This window comes from Syngnathoides biaculeatus, chromosome 11 (genome assembly GCF_019802595.1).
Source record: "Syngnathoides biaculeatus isolate LvHL_M chromosome 11, ASM1980259v1, whole genome shotgun sequence".
NCBI lineage: Eukaryota > Metazoa > Chordata > Actinopteri > Syngnathiformes > Syngnathidae > Syngnathoides > Syngnathoides biaculeatus.
This window is the reverse complement of record NC_084650.1, coordinates 3,133,010-3,145,239: the sequence shown is the minus strand read 5'-3', so window position 1 is coordinate 3,145,239 and position 12,230 is coordinate 3,133,010. Positions and strand designations below refer to the sequence as shown.

Genomic DNA, 12,230 nt, shown 5'->3' with positions numbered 1-12,230 from the left:
TCTTAGGAACAAGATGCACTCATTTGTTCCTGCAACGATCCATTCAACGGGCAAATATTAGCACTCACTTGAATGTGAGCTGGCCACTTCACTCAGGAGTGTAAACACATCTGACCAAATGCACACTCGCAACTTTCTGCTGTGCTTTGGCACGCAGCTATTCCAGCATTAAGATCGATATGTCTGCTAATATTCTATTGCATTTTTTTTCCAAACCGAATGGCCGCATGCCTCTGCTTATGTATTCATCCAGTGTGTGTCATTTAAGGAGGTTTTCTTCATTGCAGCACAAATCACACGGATAATCTTGGCTTTCAATATTTTCTTTAGATATCCAAGTGATAAATTGGGCTTTCTCTTTTAGTTTTAATGACACTTCTCCCACACACGTATGTCATAGTTACACAGACAACTCTTACAGTTCCCTCTCCCTTTAATAAGTCTTTATTCATTCATGTAGAAAAAAAGACAACAGACCAATAACTTCAGCGTTCTCGTCATGACATCTGAGAGTGACATATTTTTTTTAAGGAATAAGGATTTCTACAGAGTGAAAGGTAGCCTCAGTGCTATAAAACAGAGACATCAAAACAAGTGCAGACATGAAAGAATAAAATTAAAACAACACAGTAGCTTTGCCAATATCGCTGCTCGACTATTCCTCCTCCCCTAGAAGTTACCGGCGGGGGCTTTTGGAGAGCAGCTGCCGCCCTCCCTGCTGTGTTGCTGTGTGTGTTGAAGGGCACAGTGTGGCGGTCAGGCTCTTGTCCCTCTTCACAAAACATCCCCTTCTCTGTCTTTGCTGCATGAGGGCTACTAAAACTGGACGGCAGTCCCTGGGTCAACTGGATCATTCCAACTAGTCCATCTCAGACATGCTGGCAACTGAAATATCTGCTCTTCCAACAAGGGTCACCAAGTATTTCATCTTTATTTATCCTGCATATATTTTATTCCAAACAAGGATGGCAGCCATCATCAGTAGAGACCTTTTAATTATTGTGTGGACACATGCATAAGAGGCTATGCATTTGTTGAACCGTTTCAAATTTGCCATTGCACAGAGGGGTTCTAGGACCAAAACAATAGTATGTGTTTAGGACATCAGTCAGGTAGCCGTGAAAGAAATAACTTCTAACTGCAAGGATTTTTAACAGGTATAACAATATTCATTAAATTACCTGATTATTGGATGGCAGTTCTATAGAGATACTGCGGCTTGCCTTTAATTCCAAATTTCTCCCAAAATATTCAACTTCATTCTTTTAATACTACTTTTTTGTGTAATGTTGCAACTTATTACTGTGATTTGGTGAATGTATTTCTATACATGCATGCATTTTTAATTTTAATTTTAGATTTTTCTTTTCAATGTGGGCCTCATACTACTTTATACAAACATGGACACTTAGCAAATTATCAGGTGGACTTTAAGAGACTATCGTCATATAAAAGTTAGTCTGATTCATAGATCTCTATTTATAAATAAATGAAGCTTGAGTCAATTTGATATTGGTCTATTACAGTATAATTACACTAATTGAATATGTGTTTCCCCCATCACATACTGTTGCAGTCCTTTTAAAATAAAGAAAAAGTTCATACTTCTTTTAACTTGGGTTTAATATTGTTAATGAGTCAATTTTTGCAGCGTAATTAGAACACTGAAGTTTCAATTTTCACTAGAAAATGATGAGTTTTTAAAACTTCAGTGATTTCAACCAATCTCTCAAGAATAAATGGGCTTACTAAATTAGGAGTTCAAGATGCTTGAGTTGGTTTCTTTCATATCATTAGAGAGAATGATTAAGAATTTCACTGGTAACATAATCCAAGTAGTATGTGGAGCTTGACTTCGTGGAGTGCAGCAGTCACATTGATGGGATGTGCTACTGATGTATGTACGGTGCCTTCCACCAGATGTCTAGCAGTGTTCAGATGACACTTACACTGTTACAGAGGCTTTTTAACCAATCTTTATCCTAATATGGGTTAGGGTTAACCCTAACCCTAACCCAACTCTGTGATAAACTGGCACAATTTTTTCAATCCCATTTCTAAAACAGCAGCTTTCACTCTTCTACTTCATGTTTGCTCTCTCCATCCAAACATCTATCTATCCATCATACTGACTCTCTTTCCTCCTGCTCTCTCTCCCCCACTCATTAGTCTCCCCATGTGGCGGTTCGTGTCTCATGTCTTTGTCAGAACTGTTATCACTGCTGTCAGCTCCCTTGGCGAGAACAAAGTTGTCCTCTACTCACGGCACCACAAAAGACGAGAGAAATGAAAGGAAAGGGCCTCTGCTAAAAACAAAGAGGCAGGAAGGAGGAACAATTAAATTGGGTGAAGTAATCCAGAGGAAAAAAGGGGGTGCTTGGAATAAGTATTTTCACGTCAACCACTATTCATTGTCATTTGTGGATTACAACAGCCATCAATTTTTCCCTCTGTCATCCTGTCATCTACACAGCAAAGAGCATACAGTTGGTTAGAAGATATGGGGGCTATCTATATACACATTAATTGCCTTTCCTGCTTATTATAAATATCTCCTTTTACATCAGCTAAGCCTAATATATCAACCTCAAATAAGTTACCGTGTATGAAGAACAGCGTTTTTGAAAGACACAGATAGCCAAAAGAGAGAAATTTAACATATATAAATAGCACTGAAGGAAGGGCCCACTGTAATGTGTATTACAGTAGTAGCGTACAGTATAGCAGGACTATTACTTCCATCACAAAATAGCAATATCCAATCAACATGGCTGAAAACAGTCACTTCTACTTAGCAAACATATCAGACTTGAACCAGCTGAGGCACAAAGGGTACTTTGGAAACCAAGGACTACATGGCCATTGGCCACAGGGTCATCATCATAGAAATCACGCCAGGCATTCAAGGCTCAGGGAGTGTGGCCCTGTGTCATCACGTGTAGGCATAATCTATATCGGGGATGCCGCCCTCTCTGTAGCCCCGGTTGGTACCATAAGTGACATGGTGGTGGCTGGTTTGGCTAAGGATGGTGCCATTGAGGCTGCCGGCTCTTTGGCAGCTCCGGTATGTCCCATTTGCGTGGGAAGAAGATGATGAAGAAGAAGAAGGAAAAATGGTGTGAATGTAGGTGACATCCTCCAGTTTGGGCTGCAGAGGCTGATGAGTCATGGCTGTCATCTGGAACCCTGCAGGCGGGGCTCTTATCTCCAAGATGGAATTGTCTTTCTTTGTCCCCGACTCTACATAGTCATCATAATTTTTTCCTCCTCGCCCTCTGTTATATGAATTTGAGTCCCCTGACTTAAAACTTGTTCTTTGTCCATACCAGCAAAAAATGCCAAAGATAAGTAGGAGGCTTACTAATGCTGTGGCACCCCCAATGATCCCAGCCAATGGCAACGCTGATAGCTCAGAGTCTTGTGTGTCCTTCTCTGACCCCTCTGCCCTGGAGTTCACTACAGGCGCTCCAGTTTCTATCTGAGCACAAGCTGGAGCAGAATCTTTATTGTTCGTTTCAATGCTTCCAGGGTGACCTGTCCCAATGCTCGAGCCGAAAAAGCTCTCCTGTCGTAATGGCAGCAGGCAAATGAGGTAATGCGAGCGCGGTGTGAGTTGGGTAAGATGGTACTGTCTTCTCTCTCCTGGAACAAGAGTCTCTGTGATGGAACCAAGTGCTGCACTGGTGCCTAATCTCATCCATGATAGACGGAATGAGGGTGCCGGCTGTGGACACAACCAGCTGACCAGAACACTTTCAGAAGAGAGAGCTTTTACACTCAGTTCCAGGGAGTCTCTGGATACATGACCCGCTCCCCCTGCAGGCATAGGCAAAACTAGACCTGGCCGTTTAGCTCGCAATGTAAAGAGGGAACCTTGTGTGGGGACCAGCAAAGAGTTGGTGGTGGTGCTGCCATGGGGAAATGAGACCACGGCTTTTCCATCCACTCCAACACTATCATCACCTTCTCCATTTTTTTCTGATGGATTCCCCACAACTCCAGCACCCGGACCACCTGGTGGTCCTTCACACTGTTGCATCAGATAGGTAAGGTCTTTTAGGGACTGGCCCTTCACTGCCTCTGGTCCCTGACAGGTCAAACCCCTGACTGTAACAGCAGCCCCCCAGCTATGAAGCCATGCATGGAGCCAGCGAAGACTGCAACTACAGTACCAAGGGTTTCCTCGCAGCAGCAGCAACTCCAGACTGTCTGCATCCTTAAGAAGCCCTCGAGGGAGAGTGGTTAAATTGTTTCCCGATAGGTCTAGCTTCTGGAGCCGTCGCATTCCATCCAGAGCACCTCGTGGTATATGAGTCATTCCGTTATCCTGTAAATGGAGCCGAACAAGATGAGTTGAAGGTAGGTTGACTGGTGGAGACTGCAAGGCATTTCGGACTAGTGACAGCTCTGTCAGATTGGAGAGGCGCGAAAAAGTGTCATCTGCAATGCGTGTGTTTGCCAGTAGATTCCCATCCAAGACCAAGCGTCGTAAGGAGGAGAGCCCTCGGAAGGCATGGGTGGGAATTGTGTTTATTCTGTTGTCGTCTAATCGCAGCTCCTCCAAGGATGCGGGCAAGCCTGCAGGGATGCTTGACAAATGGTTTCGAGAGAGAAACAGCAATCTGAGCCGTGGAGTCCCAGAAAAAGCACGTTCCTGGATGCTAACTGTAGATATTGAGTTATCATCCAAGTGTAAACGCTCCAGGAGGGGTAATTTGGCCAGAGATGATCGTGGTAACGTTCGTATGTTGTTATCCTGCAAATGGAGCTCTCGTAATGAAGGTGGAAGGTGTACGGGGAATTCATCCAACTGGTTGGCATATAAGTAAATCACTCGAATGGAAGTGCTGCGTTCTAATGATGGAGGCAGGCCGGCATTACTCAGTCTGTTGCTTTGCAGGTAGAGAATGGCAGCCGTCAACGGTAGAGGAGGAATTAGACCGAGTCCACGGTCATTGCAGTAGACAAAACCCTCATCGCAGCGGCAGACTGAGGGACAAACAATTCCTCCATCTCCCTCACCCGTCTCCAAGGCAATTGCGGCTGCAGCCAGTTCAAGTACCTCAGCCAAGAAGGTGAGACATAGCAGGAGGAGGAAAAGCCAATCACGAAGCTCGGCAAGACTTTCAGTTGCCATGTTGATGCCCAGCTCCTGATAGGAAATAGAAAAGAGGAACAGTTTCAAAATTACTGTAAAAGCATCGCACCAAGTGAGGACTGTACACATTAAGACATTTTATTCAAAAGTCTAGACCCACTTTCCTGAATCCTTGCTCCCCAAATGTTTAAGAATGGAATGCTTGTAGCATGCGGCACTAATGTGTATTTACTAATCCTAAATAATTTTTGAGACACAGTCATTTCAAGAAAACAGAAGCAAGAACATCATAGCGTTAAATAATTGTAATGATAGGCCCATATCGGGGGCCTGAAAGTACCAAGATGACCTCTGTAGAATGTGTTTGTGGCCTCTGGCAAGAAAAAAATTCTCACGCAAGACAATGCACAATCCCATGCTATGAAAAAATACCATTAAAGCTTCAGTTATGGGTTGGAAGCAATAAAATCATATTGAGTGGCCACCATCATCCGCTGATTTATACCGGATTGAGAACCTGTCCTATTTAGGAAAATGAACAAAAACATCACATAGCTCATAATTTGGAGCAGTGCACAGTATGATACTGCGCAAACAATAAGATGGAAAATAGGTTTACTATCTACATGGAAAAAGCTGGTAAAGCTATTTTCAGTGACCTGTACAGCTAAAGGCCAAACACATCCAAAAATACAATGAACCAACAGTTTATCACGGGGGATGCATTTGAGATTCACAATAGGTGAAAATCCACGATATAGAGACCATATTAAAAAAAAAAAAACTATCTTGTAGTATTTTTATTCCTCTACACACTTTAACCTTATTTAAACTCATTAAAACACACTGAAAATGTACTAAACTGACCTCTGATACATATTTAAACAAAAATTGCGAACATCTATAGAAAATGGAATACATATTTTAGTAAATGTGGTAGATATGTCTCAGTAATATTGAATTATAGCGAAGGTAAATTGTATGCCTCATTTTGAACATGGTTTATTAAGTAAACAAAATAGTGCACTGTATGATGCAATACAAAGATGAGGTGGAAAATAGATTCCCGTCTAAATACTAACTGCTGATAGCAGTATTGTCAGTGACCCATTTTTTTTTTTTTTTTTGTACAGCTAAATCTCCAAAACACATTCAGGAAAAGGCATTTTAAAAACTTATTAGTGTTGGTGATCAGCCTTTCTCTCTTGAATCGCTTGATGTAGAGGCAGTCAGTTGTTACTAAATGCAAACTTTCTTCTTATTTCAGTAGGAGGCCTGGAGATTGAATCATGAAACATACTTTGGAGCGCCTGTCCATTATTATTTGGGTCAGCGCAACCGAGCACAAGACAAATGGGCAATTTAACGCAGAGCGAGATGTGAGTTAGAGTCATTGGCTGAAGAAGATTACGAGAATCAGGGAAACCAAATTGATGAAAGCGATGGCGAAAATTGGACAGTGACAGAGACGAACAGAAATAGAGTGACTGACATGAAACTAAAATGACAAAATGATCGGGAGGAGGAAATCCCATTAATTGCATGGCGTGATGGTGATAGCTGTGAAGACAACAGAAATAACTTCGCTACGGCAGCGCTCCATCAAACTGCACAATGGAACGGGGCGATCAAAAAGTGGAATTTCTTCTTTTTTGGAGAAATGCTGACACAAACTAAATAAGTGATTATAAAGCACACACATAGCATTGCATCAATAAAAGCCAGCGTGCTTATTGCTGACCTTGTCTTAGTTTTTCTAGTGTTTTTAAAATGTCTAACTTAAAAGGGGCATCTTTCTTTAGGATGACTGTTGTCTGATATTCGTGTTTTATGATGTTGCAAGTGAGCACCAATGTGCGTAACATAAAAATAAGAAAATAGTTATCTGGTCTCACCCACACTCGCTGTGAGCAAACTTATTTATAGAACATGAATAACATAGAATGGTGAAAGTTGCATTGATTATAGGGTAGGCTAGCTTCATTTGAGCCCTTTCTTTTCTGTTGGCCTGAGGTGATTATTTTTTTCGCTGACTTGATTTGACAGCACATTTGATAAACAAATCCTCTTAAGGCAAGCATTCTTTATTTCCTTTCTGTGCAAATGTAGCTGTATGCATGTGCTAGTATAACTTGCCCCTTAGCTGCAGTCAAAATCCATGCAAAGCGAACGCGACATGGCAACAATAGAACGGACAGAGGGATGGGTTGGGGGTTGTTGTGGAGGAGAAGGGAACGGGAAGAGGAGACAGATGGAGAGTTGCTCTGTCAGTCACATGAGGAGAGAGGGAATGGCTGTAAAGAAACATGAGGGTGGATTTCATGCAAAAGAATCAATTATTAGTTTTAGAGGTTTACATATTTTTCATATTCCTGCATATTCTGTGTATATGGGCTTTTGATTATACCAACCAAACCTGTCAGTGGAGGTTGCTACGCAATGATTTTTAAAAAAAAGACTGCCGCGTAATTTTTTTTTCACACAGATAGAATTTGTACTTTCCACTTTAAAACTCCAAGCACTGGCAGAATTTAAAATTAACATATGGCCATGAAAGGAAGTCTCATGGTAAACACCACCACCACCACCAAAACATTAGGAATGGTCTATGAATATCAACAAGCATTTGCTTCGATGCAACACTCCAATGTTTTTTTAGTTGTATGTAACACATCCCCTTATTAATACTTGGGTTTTTAGTTTCCTTTTTTTTTCTTTTCCAGGCATTTGTGTTTTTTTACACAAAGTTCCTCTGATTCACCAACCCCCTCTAACCCATCTCTACCTTCTGCCCATTTTCTCATAATTTCCCCTTCATCTGTTGCATTGCACATAATGTGTTTGAATTCGATCAGTTTCTCCAGCTCAGATCGAGTATCTCCTTCACTTTGCTTTACCTAATTCAACTGAAGAACCGCATTGCCAATTGGTTTACATCGCCTCTTTTTGTCGTTGTTGCATACAGCACAGACTTGACTTCTTGTCCCCATTAATAATTGATTTGTGATTGACTGTTGAGAAGTCCAGAGCATCGTAGAAAATGAATAACTAGGATTTAAAACACCTCACTCCTAACCCTTCACCATACCCCTCCCATCTGTTCTGTTGCCCTAACCTGTTTTACTTTTCTTCCCTAAATTGCTTTTCTCCTGTTGTTTCGCATTTTACGCACAGTCCAATAACATGCATTACTGAGGGTTTGCTAACCTGCTCAGTCTGTCCCTTTCACTTTTGCCGAACGTGTGTGTACCTTGAAGAATTGGTTGGGCGCAGTTTTGGTTTGTCTTGTTTGAGTGACTACAGATGTCTAAGTAGGTTTTGATGCACCTTCTTCCTTGAGCCGTTCAGATATATAGTCTAGTTCCTTGGGGCCGTGAGATCTTCCTCAGCTTGGACGAAAGATGATAGGGAGAATGATTTTTTTTTTTTTTTTTTACTACAGGCCTCCAGTAGCAACACCAGCATGGCTCAGGGCCACCACATTCTGAGCAGTGTTTTCTTACTGCCGGGCTCTCTCGCTCAATCTGTGAGTAAGGGGTTGTTAGGCCTGCCAACTCAAGTCATCTTCACCAAGCTTCCAGAGGCCGAATTCAGAACACTCTTCTCCAACACTAAAAGGCGGCACTTTGGCCAGACAGTCCCAAGACTGGTGGTATTGAGCTCAAGGATCTTTTATGGGAGTCAATAGCAATCCAGGATGCTCACATTAGCAGTGAATCTTCAAGTTGTCCTTTGGTTGTATTAATTAGCTACACAAACATAATTGTCCTAAAAATGTACTAGTTCAGTCATGTGTAGGTTATTTTTTGATGCGATGCCTTGCACAGATACTTGTTTGAACTCCTCTCCTTTCAGTTGCTCCCCTGATGTTAAAAGTAGTCGACTCTGTTCAGGGCCGTGATAGCCAATCCAGGGTACCACAGGTGTATAGAACTGATTTTCTGGGTCGGCTGATGATGCACTTGATTGATGCTTACTTCAGCAGGTCTCTATGTTGCCTGGAATGACAGAGAAGAGCACACTTTTTACATTTCTTGTTTGCAAATACAATAATTGTACATTTTTCCAGCAAGGATTAAGGATCGATTTTTGCAGTCAACTGGGGAATTAGTGATTTAGTGTTTTCAATCCAATCTAAAGACAGGCTCTCATCAACCAAATTATGCCATTAAATGTCATATAATATTTCATCTGATGCATTTTTTTTTAAAACCACTACCAACAAGAGTGGACGTATTATCTGCTCCTGTTTGCAGCGTAGCCTGAAAGCAAATCGACCAAAAGAAAGTCTTAGTGAATCAAATTTAATTAGTCAGACAGGGCTGCGTGATGAGGATATATAAAGATCAGGCAAAAGCATTGGTTCTGGGCCAGTTCATTAACTGCAGTTTAGAGGAACATCAAACTAAAAGTGATGGACATTGGACCTCGCAATATTTCAGGCTCATGACACTCATTAAATTAGAGAATGCTTGTTTGCATTCCCAGTCACCTGGTTCTAGCATTCACAAATTAGTTTTCAAAGTCTGAATGTTACCCTTTTACAGCATGAAAGCATATTGAACTACTCAATATTCACTTGGTTGAAAATACAGTTAAACCCTATGCATTTTGTGAACTAATTTACTTTTCTCAACAGTTATTTTGTATAAAATGTAATTTCTCTCGAAATTATCTGAGATGATTTTCACCAAGTTAAATGACAACCACCAAAAAAAAAAAAAACTAAAAAGTTGAACATACCAGACGACATACAGTTCGGAATCCGACTAAAATATTTAGGAAAAAAAGCCTTTGAAGTCTTACAAAACTGTTAAGAACTGCTCGCTCCATATTACACTTGTGATAGTCATGGATCTCATCTATTATAATATAATATATCCATCGGATGAAAATCCTGAAATAATAAGCCATTCTAAATTTCACTTCACTTTAAATGAAACTATCCCCTTTTAATTTGTTATAGTAGAAATATAATACATTAAAGAAATACTTCCTGAGGGTCAACAGTTTTTCTATGCAGCACATAATCAACGGGGGCTCAAGCATCCCATTCAGAGATTTACGTTTTATAGCTGTGTGCTTTTATTTATTTATTAATTTATTTATGTAAACAAAACATTGGAGCTTTCATTAAGCACCACACGCTAAGTGATTGTACTTTGTGTGCAAAATCAAGTTCCCAGGTGAACACCGGCTTTAGCAAGGCAAAGTCTTCTTCAGGAATACAGAGTGTACGGCGACAGACTCATCAAGGCCATTAACTGCTCTGCTGCACTCGCTCGCCTGTTCACTCCATCCCGGAATAAGTAGACTACATAACCAACTAGGACATTAGTGTGCCGTTTGCTTAAATGCAAATAGAGACAAATAATGCTGTTCTCGTTTTCATTTTGAAAGGACACACTTGCTAAGAGGAACTTTGTCAATGAGCTTATGTCTGCAGATCTATTTACCCTGAAACTGCACTCCCATTGTTGCCCCAAATGGAAACACAGCTGTTAAAATGGTGGTGCTTTTTAGAATGGTAGTTTGAGCTGTCTCTGGTAAATGTTGCTTTTTTTTTTCAAAAATAATCCGAGGCCGATCTTATTTGTGGCATAGTAAACCGTTTTATATGTGCCGAACATGGTGAACATATGTAATGAAAACAACTCGACATGAAATGGGATGCTGATCAAGTCCTGTCTGGATTGCACGTCCACTTGTTGATTGGCTTTGGAGAGTGACTGAGATGATGTCAATAGTCCGACAGTGTATAGAGCTTTGTGCCTTGCACCACTTTTGCATTACATACTGACAAATCCTTCTCAGTTCCCCCATCCATCAATCTCCTAAATCACTACTTTAACAACTCAGTCCCCTGATGTACTGTACTTTGGAAGACAGTTGGACCTTGAAAGTTAAACATAGCAAATGTCATACAGTGTGGAATTCAACCAAAACTTTAGGAAAAAAACAACTTTGAAGTCTTATAAAACTGTTAAGAACTGCTAGCTCCATTTTACACATGTGCGATAGTTGTGGGTATACTTAAACGTTTGGGTGGCATATGCTATATGGCTCATTATGCCTTCCTTTTACTATATTAAAGGTGCTATATTTTACCAAACTTTCTAGCATTTTAGATGTAATATTGGATCTATGGTGCCTCAGTAAATATGTTAAATCCATGGATTTTCCAAGCTGCTTATCCTCACAATGGTTGCGTGATTGCTGAAGCCTATCGCAGCTAACGTCCCTGCATTCCTGAGCCCCAGACATTTTTCTCCCGAGAGGCCAGAAATCAGGTTATTTGGATTTTTTTCCCCAACCACAACCACTCAGAGGTTGGAGAATGGGGTTAGCTTAATATGGATGCCTTGCCAAATATGGGCAAAGCTTAGCTCACAAATAAGGGCCTTTTCTGGACATCCATCCATCCATTTTCTACACCACTCATTCTCACTAGGGTCCCGGGGTATGCTGGAGCTGATCCATGCTAACTGTGGCCAAGAGCCGGGGGTATACCCCTAACTGGTCTCCACCCAATCGCAGAACACATAGAAACAATCATTCACACTCAAATGCATACACATTTATGGACACTCATATATAGATTTTTTTTATTAACTTGACACTTTTACGCTAAGTCCATGTTAGAATGCAGTCCTGTGGATCGACAAATCAGTGCAATCTGTAGGGTAGTTCAAGCCAGGACAAATGCAGAGGGTTGCATTAGGAAGGGCATCCATCTTAACATTTTTGCAAACAAATATAAGGGTAAATCTAAAGAATCAGAATCAGAATCAGCTTTATTGGCCATTTATGCAACAACACATAAAGAATTTGTCTCCAGGAGTTGGTGCTGCCCTGGTATGACATACGTATTGACTACGAAGAACAGTAGACATTCAATTGACAGGTAGCTTTTTTCTTTCTTATAAGAACTCGCATTTGTGCAAGGATGCAGTCTTCTAGCATTTAGAGGAGTTAGAGTGCCCATTAGAGCGATGGTCCAGTGCAATGACGATTGTGCAAGTGTGCAAAGATAATTTTATGTCAAGACTTCAAAGAGTGTATGCAGTTTAAAGTGACGAGTCATGCAATAGTCTATTGTGTATAATACTAATAATGATTGGCCCAGTACGGT

At 40.9% G+C, this 12,230-nt stretch overlaps 2 protein-coding genes across 7 annotated transcripts in view; one reads left to right on the top strand and one right to left on the bottom strand.

Annotated features, from left to right (window-relative positions):
- macrod1 (mono-ADP ribosylhydrolase 1) overlaps positions 1–12,230 on the top strand; it is a 199,239-nt gene that overhangs the window by 66,347 nt on the left and 120,662 nt on the right. The window lies entirely within an intron of this gene.
- Positions 435–12,230, bottom strand: part of flrt1b (fibronectin leucine rich transmembrane protein 1b) — a 40,222-nt gene continuing 28,426 nt past the window's right edge. Inside the window, exons 2-3 of one of the 4 annotated variants that reach the window (XM_061836120.1) lie at positions 8,306–9,096; positions 435–5,152 (exon numbers count right to left, since the gene is read on the bottom strand). In XM_061836120.1, coding sequence (XP_061692104.1) covers positions 2,933–5,137 — 2,205 coding nt within the window. In that variant the 5' untranslated portion in view covers positions 5,138–5,152; positions 8,306–9,096 and the 3' untranslated portion in view covers positions 435–2,932. The remainder of the gene's footprint in view (positions 5,153–8,305; positions 9,097–12,230) is intronic. The other 3 variants (XM_061836119.1, XM_061836121.1, XM_061836122.1) reach the window with 3 other exon arrangements.